This window comes from Oncorhynchus tshawytscha, linkage group LG12 (genome assembly GCF_018296145.1).
Source record: "Oncorhynchus tshawytscha isolate Ot180627B linkage group LG12, Otsh_v2.0, whole genome shotgun sequence".
In the NCBI taxonomy this organism is placed as follows: Eukaryota; Metazoa; Chordata; class Actinopteri; order Salmoniformes; family Salmonidae; genus Oncorhynchus; species Oncorhynchus tshawytscha.
This window is the reverse complement of record NC_056440.1, coordinates 23,660,421-23,685,124: the sequence shown is the minus strand read 5'-3', so window position 1 is coordinate 23,685,124 and position 24,704 is coordinate 23,660,421. Positions and strand designations below refer to the sequence as shown.

The following is a 24,704-nucleotide window of genomic DNA, read 5'->3' as shown; positions in this document are numbered from 1 at the left end:
TTGTAATTTTCCTAAATCCTCCTTTGTGGAACCTGGCCACACGACTGGACAGTACTCAATGTGCAACAAAATTAGGGACTGTACGACCTGCCTTGTTGTTAGCGTTGTTAACAAGGCAGAGTAGCACTTTATTGTGGACAGACCTCTCCCCATCTTAGCTACTGTTGAATCAATACGTTTTGACCATGACAGTTTACAATCCATGGTACTCCAAGAAGTTTAGTCTCCTCAACTTGCTCAATTTCCACATTATTCATTACAAGACTTAGTTGAGGTTTAGGGTTTAGTGAATGAAGTGTCACAAATACAATGCTTCTTTCTTGCAACCCATTCTGAAACTGACTACAGCTCTTTGTTAATATATTATTAATTAAGTGTTGCAGTGGTTTCACTTACTGTGGAAGCTGATGTGTATTGAGTTGAGATATCAGCATACATAGACAGGCTTTACTCAGTGCCAGTGGCAGGTCATTAGTAAGGTATGGAGTTATTTTCTGCTCATGCATTCTCATTTCGACGCCAAACCCATCACGTGTGTGCGTGGCCAAGGAGCTCTATTTTAATGTCATCTGAACAAAGCACCAGTTACAATCCAAGTGCCAATGCTGTTTAGAAAACTCCAGGCAATTTCATCTGCTGAATTAAATGAAAATAGAGCTCTTTGCCATGCAATGAGAATGCATGCTGTTGACCCTTGTTAAGGTCAACAGCATAATGAACTTGCACCAGGATATTTTAGCCAAAAACCTGGTTGCCTCTGCCAGGAGGCTAAAACTTGGCCACAAGTGGGATCTTCTAGCAAGACAATAAAATCAAGCACACATCAACATCCTCAAAGAAATGATGATTTCTTTGTGGCTACAGAATCAACATTTTGCAATGGCCATCTCAGTCTCTGCACTTAAAAACCATTGAACCTGTGGTTTGAATTGAAGACGGCAGTCCATAAGTTCAGATGAAGGATATTAAGGATCTTTAAGAATGCTGTACGGAGAAATGGTCTAAGATCCCATTCAATGTGTTCTCGAACTCATAAAGTCTTTATTGATGAGTCTTTATTGAAGACTCATCTCTTCTGTAGGTCCTATGATTGAGTGTAGTCTGGCCCAGGAGTGTGAAGGTGAATGGAAAGGCACTGGAGCAACGAACCGCCCTTGCTGTCTCTGCCTGGCCGGTTCCCCTCTCTCCACTGGGATTCTCTGCCTCTAACCCTATTACAGGGGCTGAGTCAATGGCTTACTGGTGCTCTTCCATGCCGTCCCTAGGAGGGGTGCGTCACTTGAGTGGGTTGAGTCACCGACGTGATCTTCCTGTCCTGGTTGGCGCCCCCCCTTGGCTTGTGCCGTAGCGGAGATCTTTGTGGGCTATCCTCGGACTTGTCTCAGGATGGTAAGATGGTGGTTGAAGATATCCCTCTAGTGGTGTGGGGGCTGTGCTTTGGCAAAGTGGGTGGGGTCATATCCTGCCTGTTTGGTCCTGTCCGGGGGTATCATCGGACGGGTCCACAGTGTCTCCCGACCCCTCCTGTCTCAGGCCTCCAGTATTTATGTTGCAGTAGTTTATGTGTTGGGGGGCTAGGGTCAGTCTGTTATGTCTGCAGTACTTCTCCTGTCTTATCCGGTGTCCTGTGTGAATTTAAGTATGCTCTCTCTAATTCTTTACCTCTCTCTCTCTTCTCTCTCTCTTTCTCTTCTCTTCTTTCTTCTCTTCTCTCTCTCTCTCAGGACCTGAGTCTGATGGCCTGATGACTCCTTGCTGTCCACCTGGCTGTGCTGCTGCTCCAGTTTCAACTGTTCTGCCTGCGGCTATGGTACCCTGACCTGTTCATCGGATGTGCTACCTGTCCCAGACCTGCTGTTTTCGACTCTCTAGAGACAGCAGGTGCGGTAGAGATACTCTGAATGATCGGCTATGAAAAGCCAACTGACATTTACTCCTGAGGTGCTGACCTGTTGCACCATCGACAACCATGAACATTTGAACATCTTGTCCATATTCTGTTATAATCTCCACCCGGCAAAGCCAGAAGAGGACTGGCCACCCCTCATAGCCTGGTTCCTCTCTAGGTTTCTTCCTAGGTTCTGGCCTTTCTAGGGAGTTTTTCCTAACCACCGTGCTTCTACACCTGCGTTGCTGGCTGTTTGGGGTTTTAGGCTGGGTTTCTGTACAGCACTTTGTGACATCAGCTGATGTAAGAAGGTGTTACGGTTCTCTTGTGGTGAAGGATAGTCGGACCAAAATGCAGCGTGTAGATTGCGATCCATGTTTAATCAAACAAACGTAACACGAATACACACAAAACACTACAAAACAATAAACGTAACGAAAACCTAAACAGCCTATACTTGCGTCAACTAACACAGCGACAGGAACAAAGACACTAAGGACAATCACCCACACCAAACTCAAAGAATATGGCTGCCTAAATATGGTTCCCAATCAGAGACAACGATAAACACCTGCCTCTGATTGAGAACCTCTTCAGACAGCCATAGACTTATCTAGAACACCCCACTAGCTACAATCCCCCATATATACACACCACATACAAAAACCCATGCCACACCCTGGCCTGACCAAATAAATAAAGATAAACACAAAATACTTCGACCAGGGCGTGACAGAAGGGCTTTATAAATACATTTGATTGATGGATTGATTGATAAAACATTTTAGAAAATGGCTCAGTGCCGTTATTCTCCCAAGGTGAATTATTGAAAGGTTTTGAAAACATATCAATCATTTTGACCCTTACCTATTTGAGAAAATTAAAAAAAAAAATCTCTTTCTTTGAGCAATTATATGTATAAAATAATATAGTTTCCCAATTATTTTGAGCGTACAATATAACTCATATGCGGTAATTTTTACTCATCTTTATCAAGGGCTGTGAATAATTTAGGAGCCCACTGTACATCCATATTCCAGTGTCCTCTTCATCTGATAAGTGCTGCTTTGTATTCCAGCAGAGATGGGACACTGGAGAGGTTGTGCTTCCTATGAATATACAGTATAACACTGTGAAATGCACCTCGTTCTGAGAGCCTCTTGGCTAAAGCAAGTCATCTGTCCTCCTGCCCCTCTCTGCCCTGCTTTATAACCAACTAGATCTCACAATTTTATCAATGACTTCAGATTCTGACGTTAATCCACGTTTTTCAAAATGTCAAATTTCGAAGTTGCTCCGGAAACATCAAATATCAAAGCATTTTTGACACCCTTGGACTAGGTTGACTCCTTCTGCTCATCATCGTTCCATTTCTCCAAATGTCACATTTTAAAATGAAGGGTTAAGGTTAGGAATAGGGTAAAAAAGAAGAAAAAAAAGAAAATTGTGTCTTCCAAGTCATGAGATTATGGCCATCCACCACCCCAATCCACAATGCCCTAGCAAAACCCTAGCCTACTTGATGGTAATAGCGCTCACTGTTGCCCCTAGTGGACGGATTTGAAGGCCTTTCTCAACGTCCTCGGGACCTGGACAGACATTCAAATGCTGATGCTCCAGATACTCAACTAGTCTAAAGAGTGACAGTTTTATTGCTTCTTTAATCAGTTTTATTTCTTCTTTAATTAATTTTCAAATGATCAATTAGCCTTTTAAAATTATAAACTTGGATGTACCATTGGATCACAGGACTGATGGTTGCTGATAATGGGTCTCTGTACGCCAATGTAGATATTCCATTAAAAATCTGCCATTTTCCAGCTACAATAGTCATTTCCAACATTAACAATGTCTACACTGTATTTCTGATCAATTTGATGTTTTTTTATTGGACAAAAATTTGCTTTTCTTTCAAAAACAAGGACATTTTAAAGTGACCCCAGCACATTCCTCTCCAAGTGAATGCTCCAGAAAATGACTTTACAATGTGCTGAGATAAGTGTCATTTCGAGAGGGAGAAATTGACATTGATTGTGTGTGTGTGTGTGTGTGTGTGTGTGTGTGTGTGTGTGTGTGTGTGTGTGTGTGTGTGTGTGTGTGTGTGTGTGTGTGTGTGTGTGTGTGTGTGTGTGTGTGTGTGTGACACTCAAGGCAGATTGTTAAACAGTGTGCTGTGCATTTATTCCATGTGGATGATATAGTAACTGTCAGTGCTTGTGCTACTTTCAGTATGCCTTATACTCAGTTAAAATGAACCACTTTAAAATTACGTCTTCATTCCCGCTCACATGTGTTGGGGTACACAAGGTTAGAATTGTCCCATAATAAAAAAACAAATGATCCCAAATTATAAATCCAATTTTTTAACAGTATACTGTGGGCTTTTGGCATCTCCAAAACTTTAAAAGTACAGTAAGATTGATCCAGTTAAGTCTGCTATATTTAGGGCCAGCCCCAAGAGTCCGTGTGTAATAATAACTCCCATGTGGTGGTGGGCTAAGCCTATTTACTCATGTTGCCTTTAACGTCATAGCAGTACAGTATTACATGATATTAAGTGATTGAAATGACATCATGCCATGTTGATTTAAACTGCTTTATTTCTAAATGGAGGGGAGAGGGAGGGAGTCCAGGGTCAAACACAGCAGGGGAAGAAGAAGAAGAAGAAAAGTCCAGGCAGGTCACAGAGGAGCAGGGAGAATGATGATTCAATATACATTGAGATTTCATGGCTGCCCAGTTGCCACCAAAAGTTCTATGACAATCACATTCTAGAATGCAAGAGAATGTTATTGTCACAGAACGATTTGTGCCAACACAGGGGCGGTTGTTTGCCGAGCTCCATGGTTATGCAACCACAGACTGTTATAGCGCCATCCATCAGCACAGTAAAGTATCGTACAAACCACCATTTTAACTGTTTAAGAAACAAGTAAAAAATAATACATACAAAAATAAGCTGCAGGAAAATTCAAGGACATTCAAATCCATATGACCAATATTGTAAAGGATTTTCTCAATTCATGACATGTATCTTCTGCATTGACTGAGTTCCGATAGAAATAACCCCAACTCCTGCATACATAGGTCTACTCCTGAATCATGTTCCTCTGCTCACATTAAATAAATGAATCTCATTCGACATATTCAGATTTTATACAGTGTTTACTCTGTTTTGTTCACATTAGCTTTGCCTTGCTTGGAGTGCCCACCAGGAAGAAAGAAAACTATAAATATGAAACGAACAGAAAACAAAAACTGCTCAAAATTAATAAATAATACATATAGCTTATCCAATCACAGCCCTTCGTTAGAGCATGAGTCCCTCTCTGTCTGTGTCAGCTGGTTTCCCAGGGCTCTTCTGTCCCTCGGGGGTCACTAAACGGCCATGTTTGAAAGGACAGTTTGAAAGGAGTTCCACAAAATGCAATTTTCACCACAAAATGCAATGTCAGCAACTAACTCTTACCTCACCGTTGATCTTACTCAGATACTTAACAGTTACCATAACCATAAATGAAGACCAAATAGATAATGTGCTTGCTAAATAGTTCTGGTATACCTCCCTTTTGTCCATTCTAGCAGGCCATCTAGTGACTAGTGTCCCTCAGGGAGAGCTCTCTGGACAGATTCTCTATCACCACATCTGTTTTCTGTGCTTACCAGTGTGAGGACATCCACAGTATACAATAACAGCCAGATGGTACCACTAGAAGTGGATCATTAGCAAACACACAGTACTCATGCAGGCTCTTATCAAACACACACACACACACACAGTCTCTCGCACACACACAAGGGTAAGCAGAATTTCCCACAGGAGCGTAAAGGGGTTGTTGCCGACAGCCCTCGTCCCATAGTGTCATAACACAGCATTCACAATTACAGACATAGCCTTTGTGAGGGAGAAAACACAAAGAGCATCTTGACCTGTCAGTCTCTGAGAAATACTGTACATAAAGAGCAACCATAAAGAGTCACAGTACCTCTCAGAAATAAAGGAAAGTGCCAGATAGAAGTCCAGTCAGCCAGTGCAGGCACATTCCCAAATCAATCAATTAATCCATCTTTCAATCATTCATTAATAAAGTATTACATTATTTTATGGGATGAATGTCCTTCCAGAAACAGTTGAGGATATACATGACCTTTCAGTGTTATAATCAATATCAACTAGTTTTTTCAAGACTGTTTGAAATGTTTGTGTCAGACCAGGTAGGTGGCTGAGTTCCTCCTCTCATAAACATCCACTGTTCTACTCTGTTCTGTTCAATGGGGAGAAGTGTGTTCGGTAATAGCAATGTCCTTTCAGGCTGAAATCAGGTGAATCCACTCAAACAAAGCTAGCCAGTCACTGTCCAGTGTCTTCAATATTAAAAAAAGACTATATTGCAAAAATCTCTTAATGTCCGAAATTGCTTTCCTTGTCCCAATTTGGGAAAGTATTTATTCTCTTTACAATGCAATGTGCTTTAAGCACTTGGAATTGTGCTATATAGATTAAATGTACAGACCCAATCCATTTTGATGTTGATGGAACAAGGTAGACCAGTATGAACGTGCATCGTTCTGGAAAAGAGCGTCTGCTAAATGACTAAAATGTAAATGTAAAAAATATGGAAACAGAGGTCACACTGTTGTGTAGTGATATGGGGGGAGAGGTAAAGCTGTACCTTAAAAGCTCTCTGTGAGGCACTCTAAATCCCAAATTGCACCCTATTCCCAACATAGTGCACTGCTTTTGACTGGAGCCCTATAGACCCTGGTCAAAAGTTGTGAACTATAAAGGGAATAGTGTGCCATTTGGCATTTAGAGAGTGTGTTAAGTGGTTTCTTCTCTTCATCTTCTTTTAGTCCACCTGCACCGACCCAGAGCTGGGCAGGTGGAAACAAATTCCTGATCCTTTATTTTGCATTCACCTATATCCTTTGTTTTTCAGTGCGGATGAAGAAAAACACACGAGTAGAGGAACCAATAATGGACCATTGAGATGCACACACTGTCCTCACAGAGCCAGAGGCAAGGTATGTTTGTTTTACAAAGGTGTCTTTCAAAATATAGCCTAAGCCCCACACTACAGCAGTGGTGGGGATCAGCGTTTGAGAGGGAGTTGAACAGTAAAATCCTTGTTGTTGTATCTCTCATGTGGATAACATCTCTACAGGAACGCATGCTATTCCTGAGGCAGGAAAAAAGTAACTATGCAGACATAAGTTGAGAGACGACTTGGGTCTTGTGTATTCCTCATAGTTCTGCCCTCTGATAGAGAGAGGTACTTAAACAGGCTGACAGGTATTTGGGTTAATTCTCAGTCCTCTATCTCTCCAAAACATCATCTCCTCACGTTGTTCTGTTTCGTTTTTCAGACGGCTAATTAAAGGATACTGTATTGTTTTAAAGAATGTTGTGTGTAGATCAGGAGTTCTCAGTGAGCAGTGGTGTATAGGGTTGCAAAATTCTAGGAACATTCAATACATTTCGTGGTTTTCCCAGAAAGGCTGGAGGACTCTGGATTTCCTGCTTATTCCCTCCTGATTCTGGGAATCTTCCAACAGGGATTTCAGGAAAACAATGGCATTTATTGAACGTTTAAATAATTTTGCAACCCTAGTAGTGTACTTCTGTACACAATAGTTTCTCAATTTTAAATTAAACAGATTTCCCAGACAACCTTAATGAGTCAGTCAATCAGACTCTGATGAGAGCAGCGCTACACTGTCATTTTACCAACAACAACATGTCCTTAATGTCACGAGTGACTAAAAAGCCAAAATGGCGTTTTCTTTCACTCCTCTCTTCCTCCTCTCCATCCACTTTCTGTGCATAATATGTGATGCTCACACATTAAAACATCCCTCCTACCTTTTAATAAAATACCATGGTCAGATTAGTACACAGTATCATTCTAAAGCCCCCCAGAGTAGAAGTCACTGAACATATATTGCACATACTCTCCCCACACTATGTCCTTGCAATGGGCCGTCACAGTTCTCCAGGTAACAGCTGGACTTCTGCAGATACGCACCAAGGGACTAAAACAACAAGCCCTTAGAGTTTCTTTCTTACACAAGGTCTTTTTAACCCTGTTGCAAGGTGAGCTTTTCTACAGCTATTCTGAGTCCGCCTTCTATTTGGAAAGTCTGCAGCAGTTCACGGTAGAATCGGCAGCCCTTTGTAATGTCATCAATTAGAATCTAAAATCAGTGATCATTTTCAAAAAAGGACAGAATATTTGTGCTGTTTTGTAATCCTCAACAGGTTTAGAGGGGAATGAAAAGAAGGGACTGACCTTACAGGTAATCTGTTTAAGGCCCCTTTACTAAAAGAATGTTGCCATTGGTGTCCTTCCAGAGCAACCAGTCTAGAAGAAGGTGCCCTTGGTATTCTTACAAAGGATCTTCTTGAAGGCCTTCCTGAAGTCCTGGTTGAAGATGGTGTATATGACGGGGTTCAGACAGGAGTTGCAGTAGCCGATCCAGAAGAAGAACTTAAAGAGGGGATCAGGGAGGGCGCAGGTCTCAGGGCAGATGGCCTGCAGTGAGTAGGAGAAGAAGAAAGGGAACCAACAGACGACAAACACTCCGATCACCACGGCCAGGACGAATGTGAAACGCTTCTCTCGGTTCACCATGGCTTTACGACGTGCCGCTCCTGGAGTGGTGTCTGGCTTAGACCTCCTACCCGCCACCAGCCGAGCCCCCTTAGATGTGGCGATCATGTCCCTGTACTTCTGGATGGTGGCAGGGGAGTGGATGCCAGGTGAACCCGCCATGCTAGGGGTGTTGACTCCCCTCCTCCCCCCTTCCTCGTGCTCCATGTCACTGTCAGAGCTGTTTGAGCTATCCCCATTATTGTTATACTTCTTCCCCTTCTTCCCCTTCTTCCCCTTCTTCTCCCCATCTTTGGGTTTGGCCTGGGAAAGTGGGGGAATGGTGGTGGAGGGAGAGGGAGAGACTGAGGAGTGTGAGGGACCCATGGGTGAGGTAGGAGGGGAGGTGGTGGTTGGGGTTGGAGCTAGGGATGGATCCGGAGGATGAAGAAGGTTATTGGGGGTGGGAGAAGAGGGGGTCTCATTGGCCTGGTCAGGGGACAGTGATGGAGTAATAGCCAGGGTGGGTGGTCTGATGCTGGAAGTTTTATGGGGAATAGCTGCGGTTTTCCCTCCCTCCTCCTTCCCGTTGGCTTGGATCCCCCGAGGGGTTTGACTTGGGGTGGCACAGCCCACCCCATCCTTCCTGGGCTCGCCTGGCGGGTTCTGTGTGCGCTGCTTGGCGATCTGGTAGATCCTCATGTAGACCAGGATCATGATGAGACAAGGGGCGAAGAAGGAGCCGACAGTGGAGTAGAGAATATACCAGCGCTCGTCGTTCAGCTGGCACTGAGGCCCCCTCTCACTACCCTCGCCACCTGGCTCGCTCTTATTCAGCGACAGGAGAGGAGGAAAGGAGATGATGGCTGAGATGAGCCACACCACCACGATGGAGGCTTTGATACGCATGGGTGTGCGCTGGCGAGAGTAGGTAACCCGGCTGATGGACAGGTAACGGTCTAATGAGATGGCGCACAGGTGAGCTATAGAGGAAGTACAGAACAGAACGTCCAGCGCCAGGTAGATCTCACACCACAGAGACTTGAAGTACCAGTAACCCAGCAGTTCATTGGCCAGGGAAAACGGGATGATGAGGGTTGCCACTAAAATGTCCGCAGCTGCTAATGACACTAAAAACAGGTTCTGTGGTCCTCTGAGTGCACGGCTGGTCAGGACTGCGATGATGACAAAGATGTTTCCCACGATGGTAAAGACTATCATGAGGGTGATAGCCGTAGCAAAGAGCGCTGTGGCTTCGGGGGAGTAAGGGGCCAGTTGCAGGGAAGAGACGCTCTGATTGCAGGGAAGAGATGAACCGCTGGTCGAGCTGTTAGTGTTGCCCAGCTCCACTGAACATGCACTATCCAAGGGTGATGCCATGACTAACACGATGGATGGGGTTGATTAAAGTGGTTCATAAAATGTTGTTGTAATCAATATGTTTGTTTTATAGTCCTTGAGGATGGCTGAGGTAAAATAATATTTTTTAAAAAGCAGTCCTATAGCTGAGCTTGTTTATGTTGCTGTCAAAGCATTCACTGAAAAGTTTAGGGGGAAAATATTAGCCTATAACTGATCTCTCTACAGCCTATAAAAAGTCATAATTTCGTGTTACGTGTTATCGCAGTTCATTCACCTTCTCCTTCCAATTTCATAATCCAAGTCCATTCTAATCAGTCAAACGCTAAACTATGCCCATGGAGTGCGCCAGTGGTCAATGGTTTTCTATTCGAGTGCGATGAATACAGTAGAGCGCAAATATATTTCCCGTCGATCTGGGCTATGTGGAATACCTACAGTATGAAATTAAACCGCTCAAACAATTAAAAGTAGTCGAGCACACAAAACAGAATGGATTGTAATCTCACAGCTGCTTGATTATTTTGATATTTTAAAGAGGCGGAACGTGACTGCAGGGCGGTTACAGAAATAGCCTTTCAATCTAATTTCTGACTATATAGTACAAGGCGACACAGGCGAGATTGGGAACAGGTTACAACCACCTTTTCCTCAGTAGGATAACTACGTCAGATGTCAGTGCGCGCACCTTTTCTCCCTCAAAACCCCACTGTCTCTTAGGAGACGCAAACAGCAAGGCTATCTGAGCATATACAAGCTGTGCATGTAGGCTAATTTAAGAACAAATTATTCTAACAAATATGGTTTGAACAGATGTAGCTCATACAATGGTTGAGCTTCGGCAGACTAACTGGCGTGTTACCAAAATATGTTCTCACATTATTCGAGTAAAGTGTACTTCTTAAATAATAAGTTGTTTCTGAATGGCACTGTGAAGTTAGTCTTTATGTTGTAACTTGAGCACGTCCTCAATGTAGCCAAAAAAACGTTCTTTAATTTATGAAAACAAAACCTTGTCCAACATAATTCCAAGTTGCGCATTGAGTCCATCACCCAGAGTCGTTGCTTTGCTGTTTCAGTTTCCTCGTGTTTCCCCGTTACTAGAGCTCATATCTCGGTTTGGTAGGAATGTGTGCGAGGGTTTAATATATCCAAGCGCGGAAGATGCGCAGTCATGCTTTGGCTGGCTCGTGGCCCCTGGTTCGGTCTATTCGCGCAGTGGTACTCCTGAGTGCAGCGCCTTGTTGCCTCTCTCCTCGAGTTTATCAGTTTGTCTCGCAGCAACGCGTGCATCTCCAGGAGTGAGCGTGACCGCGAGCCCTGGTCTAATAACGGGAGCGCCTCTCCTCTCCTCCTCGCGCTTCTCCAACCCGAGTGATGTCAATACGGTCGTCATGAGACCATGCCATATCTCTCTCTCTCTCTCTCTCTCTCTCTCTTTACCCACTAACACACTGTCCATCGGTACGCCGTTATATCTTTAATGTAAAACACTGTAGTATAACCCTTCCGCTATGCTTTGGTCAATTAACTCTACAGAATGCATAGGTCTCAGGCTAGAACACACTCATTTATCTTTCTACAAAGACCTACAGTGTGAGTTTCTTATTCTATAACCACCACCAACATCATCACCACCAATCAACATCATCACTATTAAAATAAAGGTACAAAATAATAATAACATTATCATCACCTTCATCAATCATCATCATTATAAACATCACCCTCCTGATCATGATTTCATTGTTGGTTCCATAATGGTCTATTGGTTACTCTGCAAAACCCTATTGTATGCTACCTTATGTATCCATGAATTCCCATGAATTAGCCTCTTGACCCTTGCTTGATGAAGACAAAACACTGTTGTTAGTGACATGGATTGATCAAATGCTTATTGTTCAATAGTGAAGAGAGTGGAAGCACATTAAACTGATACACATACAGAAGTGTGCATTGCAAGCTTGTCTCATAGACTCGACGCAACTGTAACAACTCTCCTCTTCTTCTGGCGAGGAGTAAGAGATGTCGGACCAATGTGCAGTGTGGTAGGTGTCCATTTTAATATATAAAACGGAACACTACAAAAATACAAAATAACAACGTGAATGAACAAACAAAAATTCAAAACAGTCCCGTATGGTACAAACACAGACAGAGGAAACATTAACCCACAACTCAAAAGTGAAACCAGGCTACCTAAGTATGGTTCTCAATCAGGGACAACGATTGACAGCTGCCTCTGAATGAGAACCATACCAGGCCAGACACAGAAATCCCAAAACATAGAAAAAGGAACATAGACAACCCACCCAACTCACACCCTGACCATACTAAAACAAAGATATAACAACAGAACTAAGGTCAGAATGTGACAGTACCCCACCCCCCCAAAGGTGCGGAATCCGGCCGCAAAACCTGAACCTATAGGGGAGGGTCTGGGTGGGTGTCTGTCCGCGGTGGCGACTCTGGCGCGGGACGTGGACCCTATTCCACGGCAGCTCCGGAGTGAAGGGCGATTCCGGCAGCGCCGGCGTGACGGGTGATTCTGGCAGCTCCTGACTGACGAGCGGCTCTGGCAGCTCCTGACTGATGGACGGCTCTGGCAGCTCCTGGCTGACCGACGGCTCTGGCAGCTCCTGACTGACAGACGGCTCTGGCAGCTCCTGGCTGACGGGCGGCTCTGGCAGCTCAGGACAGACGGGCGGCTCTGGCAGCTCAGGACAGACGGGCGGCTCTGGCAGCTCAGGACAGATGGGAGGCTCTGGCAGCTCAGGGCAGACGGGAGACTCTGGCAGCGCTCAGGACAGACGGGTGGCAGATGGCAGCTCAGGACAGACGGGCGGCTCTGGCAGGTCAGGACAGACGGGCGACTCTGGCCGCTCAGGACAGACGGGCGACTCTGGCCGCTCAGGACAGGAGGAAGACTCTGGCAGCGCTGAGCAGGCGGGAGTACCTGTAGGGAGGAGACGGAGAGACAGCCTGGTGTGGGGGGCTGCCACCAGAGGGCTGGTGCGTGGAGGCGGCACCGGATAGACCAGACCGTGGAGGCGCACTGGAGGTCTCGAGCACCAAGCCTGCCCAACCCTACCTGGCTGAATGCTCCCCGTAGCCAGGCCAGTGCGGCAAAGTGGAATAGCCCGCACTGGGCTGTGCTGGCGAACCGGGGACACCATGCGTAGGGCTGGTGCAATGTACCCGGCCCGAGGAGACGCACTGGAGACCAGATAAGCTGAGCCGGCTTCATGGCACCTGGCTCGATGCCCACTCTAGCCCGGCCGATACGAGGCGCTGCTATGTACCGCAACGGGCTATGCCTGCGCACCTGCGCCTCACGGCATAACACGGTGCCTGCCCGGTCCCTCTCTCTCCACGGTAAGCATGGGGAGTTGGCGCAGGTCTCCTACCTGACTTCGCAACACTCCCCGTGTCTCCCCCCCAAGCAATTTTTGGGGCTGCCTCTCGGGCTTCCAACCGCTCTGCCGTGCTGCCTCCTCATACCACCGCCTCTCAGCTTTTGCTGCCTTCAGTTCTGCCTTGGGGCGGCAATACTCTCCTGGCTGTGCCCAGGGTCCCTTGCTGTTCAAAATCCCCTCCCCTGTCCAGGAGTCTGGAGATCGCTGCTGCTGCCCGTTACCACGCTGCTTGGTCCTTTGGTGGAGGGTGATTCTGTAACGATTGTCTTCATCTGATGAGGAGTAAGAGAGGTCGGACCAATGTGCAGCGTGGTAAGTGTCCATATTAACAAAATAACAACGTGAATGAACAAACGAAAATCGAAACAGTCTGTACCACATGGGACTGTTTCGATTTTCGTTTGTTCATTCACGTTGTTATTTTGTATTTTTGTAGTGTTTAGTTTTCTATATTAAAATGGACACTTACCACGCTGCACATTGGTCCAACCTCTCTTACTCCTTGTCAGAAGAAGAGGACAATCGTTACAGCAACAAACAAAAATCCAGGACACTCTAATAAGTCTAATATGGTACCTTTGGTATGGTTACATAAGACAGAAGGTTTCTTAAGCCAAAGGTTGCATGTTCGAATCTCTTCACAAACAACTTGTGCATTTTAGCTAATTAGAAAGGTTGCTGGGTCGAATCCCTGAGCCGGACTAGGTGAAAATATATACTTGAGCAAGGCACTTAACCTATCAGGTATCAAGTTAAGACCCTGATGCAGACTGTGTCAATGTAAAAAATATTTATTACAGCAATAGGGGCAAAGGTACAGGACGGCAGGCAGGGTCAGGTCAGGAAGAGGTTGGTAATCCAGAGTAGGGCAAAGGTACAGGTCAGCAGGCAGGCTCGGGTGCAAGCAGAGTGGTCAGGCGGGTGGGTACAGGGTCAGGACAGGCAAGGGTCAAAAACCAGGAGGACAAGAAAAGAGAGACTGGGGAAATGCAGGTGCTGACACAGACAGAGAACACAGGTGTAAATACACAGGGGATAATGGGGATGATGGGCGACACGTGCAGGGGGTGGAGACAATCACAAAGACAGGTGAAACAGATCAGGGTGTGACAGTACCCCCCCATCCCCTCTAGGGGCGCCTACTGGTGTCCTACCTGTCCACATACCTTGTAGACCGGGATGCCGGCGGTGGAAGTTGGCAATGAGGGCTGGGTCCAGGATGTCTCTAGCTGGGACTCAGCACCTCTACTCCAGGTCATAACCCTCCCGGTCAACCAGGTACTGTAAACCTCTGTCCCATGGTCGAACCCTCAGAAGACGTTTCACCGTGTACGCAGGATGGCCATCAACAACACGGGGAGGAGGGGTGGGCCTGGAAATAGAAGACAAAGGGCTGTGAGACACAGGCTTAAATTTAGACACATGGAATGTAGGATGAACACGAAGGGTACGGGGAAACAGAAGGCGAACAGCAGAGGGGCTAATATTCTTGGAGATGGGAAAAGGGCAGATAAACCGGGGGGACAGTTTGCGAGACACCTCCTGGGTGGACAGCCATACCTTCTGCCCGAGACAATGCCGGGGTCCGATGTCAATCCACTTGTAGTCGATACCTGGAGGCGGTCTTGAGGCGGGCCGATCGGGCTCTCCTCCAGATACAACGACAGCGGCGGACAAACATCTGGGCAGAATGTATGCCGACCTCAGCTTCCTGCTCAGGGAAGAGCGGGGGCTGATACCCCACGGAACACTCAAAGGGAGATAGGCCAGTGGCAGAGCAGGGAAGGGTGTTGCGGGCGTATTCGACCCACACAAGCTGCTGGCTCCAGGTGGTGGGGTTGGCGGGGGGACCAGGCAGCGAAGGGTAGTTTCGAGGTCCTGGTAGGCTCGCTCCGACTGGCCATTGGACTGAGGGTGGAACCCGGAGGACAGGCTTGCCGACAGACCAATGAGGGTGCAGAACGCCTTCCAGAACTGGGACGAGAATTGAGGACCCTGGTCGGAGACCATGTTCACGGGCAGTCCACGTGCTGCACCATGAGCAGGGCCGTCTTTTTGGCAGAGGGTAGTTTGGGGAGAGGAATGAAGTGGGCAGCTTTGGAAAACTGATCCACCACGGTCAGGATGGCATTGTTGCCATCAGACGGGGGAAGACCCCGGGACAAAGTCCAGGGAGATGTGAGATCAGGAACGGTGGGGACAGGCAGAGGTTGGAGGAGACCAGCCGGAGCTTGCCAAGGGGTCTTGTTCTGTGCACACACCGTACAAGCGGTGATGAATGTGTACACATCAGGAACCATAGTAGGCCACCAAAAGCGCTGTCGCACAAAGGCCAGGGTCTGACGGGCGCCCGGGTGGCAGGCCGGGAGGAGTGGGCGGACTCCAGGACCGCGGAGCGGACGGCACCAGGAATGAATCGGTTATCAAGCCCCCCCCCCGGGGTTCGGCGCCCGTCCAGCGCTCTAACGTCCATGGGAATGGAGAGGGGCTGAGTGGGGACTCGGAGTCACAGTGGGATCCCTGGGTGTGCGAGCGAAATCCAAATTCTTCTTCCTCCATCGTTCCTGTAATTGCCCATCAATACGGATGGTCAAAGTGATGAGGGAATCGAGCTCCGTAGGTAACTCCCGGGCTGCAAGCTCGTCCTTGACCTCCTCCGAGATACCATGCAGGAACATATCAAACAGTGCCTCTTGATTCCAAGCACTCTCCGCTGGAAATCCACCGCATCATCAGCTACACTGCGGGAGTCCTGCCGAAGCTGGATTAGCTTTCGGGTGGCCTCTCGCCCGAAGAACTTGGCATCAAAGACCTTCTTCACTTCTCCCACGAACCCCTCCAGACTAGTGCATATGGCCGGCTGTTGTTTCCACATGGCAGTAGCCCAAGTGAGAGCCCTCCCGTACATCAGCGTGATGAGGTAGGATATCGTGGAGCGATCCGAGGGGAAGGAAGAGGGCTGGAGCTAGAAAAGGAGGGCACAGTGAGCTAGGAACACCCGACTGGTGCTCGCGTTCTGGAGGAGGTAAGCAGGGCTCCCGAGAAGGTGGAGTGACCGATGAGACGACACTGCTAGCAGCTGACACAGAAACGCTTGTTGGCTTGACAAACAAGATGAACTGACAACAGACAAATAGAGAACATAGGTATAAATACACAGGGGATAATTGGGAAGATTGGCGACACCTGGAGGGGAGTGGAGACAATCACAAAGACAGGTGAAACAGATCAGGGTGTGACATAACCCTAATTTTGCTCTAAGTCACTGGATAAGTGTCTGCTAAATACAATTTTAAAAATTTTCAATTTAAAAATGTAGCAACTTTGCAACTACTTTTTAGCTGCTTTGCAACTACTTAGCATGTTAGCTAACCCTAATCTTAAACCTTAACCTTAACCCCTAGCCTAGCTAACTTTAGCCACCTAGCTAATGTTAGCCACAACAAATTGGAATTCGTAACATATAATTCGTATCAATTCGTAACATATACAAATTTGAGTGTCCCAGATTTTTGTTTAGACTTTTACATCTATCCCTGAGTCCAGATTGGTGCATTTTACAGGATCACACACACACACACACACACACACACCTTGACCCTCTCTCAACTCTATTTACGCTACCTAAGATTAATTGCTTTATGTTTTGATGTTCAATATCGACTAAGAGTAAAATCTAGCAAATCGACACCCACACAGAGGCATGCATTTAACCGTGTATAGATGTATAGTGGGAGTTGGTAGTTACACACACACACTCACACACAGTATGCCATGTTCTCATTACGGGTGTCAACAACTGGTGGGTGGTTGTCGTGAGGCCATAATGTTTGTTTCCCATTTTCCATCGCCCACACAATGTCAGTTAGGCGTGAGAAACCGACCATAAAATTAGATTCCTAACCAACTCATTCTGATTCCATGACCCCAACCACAAGCAAATAACTGCTTTCGTTCTGTTCAATGCCAAGCGTTCTAAATACAAAAAGCACTTTTCACAGGAGAGTGCTCTCCAATCAAGTGTTACCTGCAGTCGTGTGTGAACTACTGCGGTTGGTAAAACAGTGAAAGTGGATTCAGGAGGTTATTCTACACAATTTTCAGCTCTCACACACCCACTCCAAATAAGTCTATTGGAAAAGAACAACCCCACACACTCCAAACATATCTTAAATAAATATCTGTCACGCTTTACTGCACATTTTGTGTTACAGAGCGACGGAACAAATGATTTCACATGTGTAACTCTATTTCTCATTAAGAAAAAAATAGCTATTTTACTTTTTGGTGTGGTTCGTTGTGGCAGTTACTGATGTGCTTTTTGGTCAGAACAATTCTTCAACCAATAAGATTTTAGCTAGCTTGATAATCTAGCTAACGTTCCTTATAATTAAGTTAGCTAGCTTGCTTAACATTGACTACAGTATATGATCAAACTAGCTACATTAGGCTCTAGACCTACCGTTGTCATATTTTGTTTGAAAAGGTAAAAGGTCAGTGGTGAAACGTCACAACTTGGCAACTCGAGCAACAGGTTGTAATTTAGATTTGAAGTGAATTTCAGGTGAAACCTACCAGTCGGAACAAGACATTTCCGACAACTCCCATAGCACATGAACGCAGCATGTCTCAATGTCTGTGTGTTCTGAGGTAGGATTGGGATAGAGTGCAATCTCTGCAGCTGTGTGTCCTGTGTTAGTGAGCAAGTGAGAATTGTCCAAATCAAAACCCAACCTTTAAGTAAGTCATGACGAACTCATTAACAAAACTCAATTTTGGACAAGGCTGACTTTATGAACAAAATGATCCTATTTACACATTGTAGTCAAATTGACTACAAAGTGTAAATAGAAAGTGACACTAGAATACCTTTTTCTGACTAATATCAATGCCACATAGGACATTTTCTATCAGATAAATTGTTTTAAACTGAGGAGATTATTTTAGGATTTGTGCTTTTGGAATAAAAATTAGACTAGAGTCAAACTAGACAAGGTCTGAAGTATCCTACTGCTCTCTCAGGAAGTACCAATGGATTCCTGTCACTGATTGGCCAGAGAGCCCACTCACCTGGTATCTCCCAGCTGTCACATAATGTTCTGAGAACCATATGTTTCTTAGAGCTTGGTGAGTGTTGTTGTCCTATGGTTATTTTGCATACAATCTTCCCACAACTTTTTGGGAATGGTGCAGGATAGTTGCTTGTCTTCGGAACATTCTCAGCACATTTAAAGAACTTCATAAAATAATATAATTTTCTTGGCATTTCTTTACATATTAACAGATTCCTAAAGGTTCAAACATGGTTACATTTCATTTAAATTTTGGTCATATTCTAGGAACGTTCTCCAACTGGTTTGATATTGGGAACATTCTCAAATAATTCAGAGTACGTTAACGAACAACGTTCTTCTGTGGAAATGTCAGTACTTCAGCATAATGTTTCCTCATGGTTCTATTTAAAGTCATATTCTCACATTGTCCGAGAACGTTAGGAAACAACGTTCTTCTGTGGGAATTTCAGGACTTCAGCATAACGTTTCTTACAGGTTTCCTCATGGTTCTATTTAAAGTCATGTTCTCAAATTTTACAGAGAACGTTAAGGAAACTTTCCATAATAAATACAAGAAAACTTTAGTCACATTCAGACAACATTCTAAATGTTTTATTTAAAAACATATAAATCCCGTTCTCAGCATCAACCAAACTCTCTCTATCCTCTATCATGTTAAGTGTGTTCAGGTGTGTTGGCCGAACCCACTAGTTTCTTAATGAGTGTTTGTATCCTTTTGAAATATGGTCTGTTTGAATAGACTAAAATGAAAAGCTTTGTATGAGTTAAAAAATAACAAGGCATGCTAGCTCCCTCCTGGTGGCACAGTGGACTAATTCCATGGTTAGAGTCCAGGAGATCATAGATTTGAAACTCACTGACACCGTGCCACAATAAAAAATAAATGTGTTTGCAGCCTCCACACAGACAGTGTGGGGAAAAAGGCGCAACAGTGCCTCTTCAACCTCAGGAGGTAGAAGAAATTTGGCTTGGCACCTAAAACCCTCACAAATGTTTACAGATGCACAATTGAGGGCATCCTGTCGGGCTGTATCACCGCCTGGTACGGCAACTGCACCGCCCACAACCGCAGGGCACTCCAGAGGGTGGTGCGGTCTGCCCAATGCATCACCGGGGTTGCAAACTACCTGCCCTCCAGTACACCTACAGCACCCTATACACACAGACTTGAATTCACTGGCCACTTTAAATATGGAACACTATCACTTTAATAATGTTTACATATTTTGCATTACTCAGTATATACTGTATACTATTCTATTCTACTGTATCTTAGTCTATGCAGCTCTGACACTGCTCGCCCAAATATTTATGTATTCTTAATTCCATTCATGTACTTTAGATTTGTATGTATTGTTGTGAAATTGTTAGATATTACTTGCTAGATATTACTGCACTGTTGGAGCTAGAAACACAAGCATTTCGCTACCCCCGCAATAATATCTTCTAAACATGTGCAATACAATTTGATTTGATTAATGCCTAAGCAAATTCATTTCCATGTGTCCTATTTGTGCTTGCAGTTCAAAACATTTAACACAAACTAATCTAGCAGAGTTCTAAAAATTCTTATTGAAACATTTACTCCGAACGTTATCTAATAACCTATCATTTCCGTTCTCCGAACATTAAAACCTCAGGGAACCATAGTAAAACGTTCTCAGACCCTCCCTACATTATAAGATGCATGTTTCCAGAACAGGTGAAAGTTTCACTTCCGTTTGCAGAATTTTAAAAAACATTCTGTTTTACAGGTCAGAAAACGTATGACTCGTTCCCAGAACCCAGTGGTCTAGTGGAGGGTATACTCACTTCTTAAACCCCATGCTGCGTATCAAAGTAGTGTTATGCAGGTATACGACGTATCAGTTAATAAGGCTGATGGAACAGAACAGACTGTTGATAAACTATTATTTCTTCACATTTTAGGTGTAGCAAAGTGCACACCATGGTAGGCCTTTGTGCGAATGTTACAATATGCGAGTGGTTTCATGGACAGAGACAGAAATGTCTGTTAGAAATGTAGAAAGAGGGGAGATCTAAAGATGCAACAACTATAATGGATTGCTAATATGACTATGATAATGCATTTGGCTTCTAGACAATGAAAGAAAGTTGAAAGAAAACCAATAGAACATGAGGAAGTCTTTATATAATAATTGTCTTCACGTTTCTATGGTGGGATTTTGGCTGTAGGCTACTTTGAAACAAGGTAATACATGTTTAATAATATGAAGTAAAACATTGTCTTCTGGTAGATGGAAAGGCTTTCCCAAAAATGACATGTTAACTATCTACAAAGTAGCTTATTTATGCCGACCTGGCAGAATGATATCATGATTATTTGCAATAATCCAGTGGCCATTTGTTTTGCTAAATCCATCTCATGTGCTACAGAAACACTGCTAACCAAACAACAGTACAACAGTACAACAGTGCAACAGTACAACAGTACAACAGTGCTTGCCTGCACACTTGATGTAAAGGGTAACTACTCTCAAAAATAAAATATCTTATATTTTTCCCAGACCTCAAAATTGGTCTCCTGATGTAGTTTAAACATTTTCATGGACTTTAGTAGAACATCCTATTTTTCTATAACAAAAGTGTGACTTTGAGAGCAAAGACCTGATTTAAAAAAAAACAGAGACTTGTGAATTTCTGATGCAATTGACAGTCTCATTTATCTGTTTCAATAGTAGGCCTACTATTAGTCTCCTTGCACAGTACAGCTTGGGTTGGCCTGACTGTAAAAGACCAATACGGGATTGATCATTTTAGGTCATTGAGTGTGTCACTGTTTGTCATAGAATTATTCACACAGGGTGCCGTTTGGGAATTCTTTTGCTCAATTACAGTATACCCACTTCTCCAGGCACCACTACACCACTGCCAGAACCAATGAGAAACCAAAAATATACATTCCCACAACTTCCAAGGAATGAAATGTCTCAGGTCTAAATTAGTCCTTGATTAGAGGATAAAATCAACTGTGCAGCAGTGCCGCAAATCTGTATTTTGACAGCACACCTTATATATGTAATTAATGGTTGTTTTACAGAAAGTATCCATATCCCTTGACTTATTCTACATTTTATTATGTTACAGCCTGAATTCAACATTTATAAAATAGCTTTTGTCACCCATAATGACAAAGTGAAAACGTGTTTTAGACATTTTTGCAAAATAAATGTATTGAAAATGAAATACAAAAATACCTAATTTACATAGGTATTCACACCCCTGAGTCAATACATGTTAGAATCAAACTTGGCAGTGATTACAGCTATGAATATTTCTGTGCAAGTCTCTAAGAGCTTTGCACACCTGGATTGTACAATATTTGCATATTATTCTCTTTAAAAATCTTCAAGCTCTGTCAAGTTGGTTGTTGATCATTGCTAGACAACCATTTTCAATTGTTGCCATAGATTTTCAAGGATATTTAAGCATAGCCGTGGGAAGTAGTTGCTGTAGCACCTCCTGAAAAATCTGAATAAAAACTACATTTAAATTTTTTTTAAATACGAAAGTTTAAAAAAATTGCAAATGTAGTGCACTGTTCCTTTTATAGTCCTGTATTAGCGGGCCAGCATGGTCTCAAAATCAAATCAAATTAAATTTATTTCTAAAGCCCTTCTTACATCAACTGATATCTCAAAGTGCTGTACAGAAACCCAGCCTTAAATCTCAAACAGCAAGCAATGCAGGCATAGGAAAAACTCCCTAGAAAGGCCAGAACCGAGGTAGAAACCTAGAGAGGAACTAGGCTATGAGGGGTGGCCAGTCCTCTTCTGGCTGTGCCGGGTGAAGATTATAACAGAAGATGTTCAAATGTTCATAGATGACCAGGAGCGTCAAATAATAATAATCACAGTGGTTGTCGAGGGTGCAACAGGTCAGCATCTCAGGAGTAAATCTCAGTGATCATTCAGAGTATCTCTACCACTCCTGCTGTCTCTAGAGAGTTGAAAACAGCAGGTTTGGGACAGGTAGCACGTCCAGTGAACAGGTCAGGGTTCCATAGCCGCAGGCAGAACAGTTAAAACTGGAGCAGCAGCACGGCCAGGTGTACTGGGGACAGCAAGGAGTCATCAGGTAGTCCTGAGGCATGGTCCTAGGACTCAGGTCCTCGGAGAGAAAGAAAAAAAGAAAAAAAGAAAGAAAGAAAGAAAGAAAGAGAGAGAGAGAAAGAGAGAGAGAATTAGAGAGAGTATACTTAAATTCACACAGGACACCGGATAAGAAAGGAGAAATACTGCAGATATAACAGACTGACCCTAGCCCCCCGACACATAAATTACTGCAGCATAATACTGGAGGCTGAGACAGGAGGGGTCAGGAGACACTGTGGCCCCGTCCGACGATACCCCCGGACAGGGCCAAACAGGCAGGATATAACCCCACCCACTCTGCCAAAGCACAGCCCCCACACCCCTAGAGGGATATCTTCAACCACCAACTTACCATCCTGAGACAAGTTCGAGTATAGCCCACAAAGATCTCCGCCATGGCACAACCCAAGGGGGGGGCGCCAACCCAGACAGGAAGATCACGTCAGTTACTCAACCCACTCAAGTGACGCACCCCTCCTAGAGCATTTCGTATTATTCTGTATGTAAATCCGAGACACATAAATTTGAGACATATCGTATATGTTACGTTTGGTATCAAATCAATTTGTATTTCTCACACAAATAAAATGTACATGATAAAATAACAATAACGAGGCCATATATAGGGGATACAGGTACCTAGTCATTGTGCGGTGGTACAGGTTAGTCAAGGTAATTGAGTTAATATGTACATGTAGGTAGGGGTAAACAGCAAGTAGCAGCAGCATAAAAAGGGTGTCAATAGATTTTGACTAACTGTTTAGCAAATTTATGGCTTAGGGGTAGAATTTGTTAACAAAACTTTTGGACCTTAACTTGGCGTTCCGGTACCCATGCAGTACCACAGAGAACAGTCTATTACTTGGGTGGCTAGAGTCTTTGACAATTTTTAGGCCCTTCCTCTGACACCGCCTGGTATAGAGGTCCTGGATGGCAGGAAGCTTGGCGCCAATGATGTACAGGGCCGCACACATTATCGTCTGTATCGTCTCACCCTCTGTATCGTCTTGCGGCCTAATGCAGAGCAGTGATGCAAACGGTCAAAATGCTCTTGGTGGTGATGCTGTAGAACGTTTTGAGGATCTGAGGACCCATGCCAAATCTTTTCAGTCACCTGAGGGAAAATAAGTGTTGTTGTGCACTCGTCACGACTGTCTTGGAGTGTTTGGTCCATGATTGTTTGTTGGTGATGTGGACACCAAGGAACTTGAAACGGTCTATCCGCTCCCCTATGACCCTGTGGTATGGTTACATAAGACAGATGGTTACTTAAGGCAAAAAGAAAAGTAGGGTATAATGCGAACGTCTAGGAATCCAAAGGTTGCGAGTTCGAATCTCATCACGGACAACTTTAGCTAATTAGCAACTTTTCAACTAATTACTAATTTTTAGCTACTTTGCAACTACTTAGCATGTTAGCTAACCCTTCACCTAACCATAATCTTAACCCTTTTAGCTAATCTTTCCCCTAACCCTAACCTTAAAAACTCCTCAATTTAACCCTAACCCTAACACCTTGCCAAGACTAACCCTAACTTTAGCCACCTAGCTGGCATTCGTAACATATCATACATTTAGCAAATGTGTGGCTGTTGTTTCACGGGCTCCAAAGCAACTGTGCTATTTTGTTAGATTTTTCACATTGTTTGTAACTCCTTTTGTACATAATGTTGCTGCTACTGTCTTTTATGACCGAAAATAGCCTCTTGACATCTGAAAAGCGATTACTCACCTCGAACTGGACAAAGATTTTTTATTGAATGAGTCTGGCTCGAAGTATATACTGCTTTCTCAAGACAAGGCCCAAATCCCAGGGCGTGATGCCTTGTAAGAATTCGCCGACGAGTAGGTGAACCACCACTTCCCTCCATATTATTGGCCAACATGCAATCATTGAAAAACAAACTGGACGATCTACGACTAACACTATCCTACCAACGAGACATTAAAAATTGTAATATCTTATGTTTCACCGAGACGTGGCTGAACAATGACATGGAAAATATAGAGCTGGCTGCATTCTCCGTGCATTGGCAGGTCAGAGTAGCTACGTCTGGTAAGATGAGAGGCGGGGTTTGTGTCTATTTGTCAATAACTGATGGTGCGCAATGTCTAATATTAAAGAAATCTCGAGGAATTGCTCGCCTGAGGTAGAATACCTCATCATAAACTGTAGACCACATTATCTACCAAGAGAGTTCTCATCTATATTATTCGTAGCCATCTATTTACCACCACAAACCGATACTGGCACTAAGACC

At 44.4% G+C, this 24,704-nt stretch overlaps 1 protein-coding gene across 1 annotated transcript; it reads right to left on the bottom strand.

Annotated features, from left to right (window-relative positions):
* Positions 1-4,470: 4,470 nt before the first annotated feature.
* On the bottom strand, positions 4,471-11,196 carry adra2b (adrenoceptor alpha 2B). The gene has a single exon (XM_024438465.2). It carries the CDS (start codon positions 9,856-9,858, stop codon positions 8,251-8,253), a length of 1,608 nt encoding a protein of 535 aa, XP_024294233.1. The 5' UTR covers positions 9,859-11,196; the 3' UTR covers positions 4,471-8,250.
* Between the last annotated feature and the right edge of the window lie 13,508 nt (positions 11,197-24,704).

What these genes read in the sequence shown, in the direction of transcription:
- adra2b (XM_024438465.2), bottom strand. Translation starts at nt 9,858, where the DNA reads ATGGCATCACCCTTGGATAGTGCATGTTCAGTGGAGCTGGGCAACACT.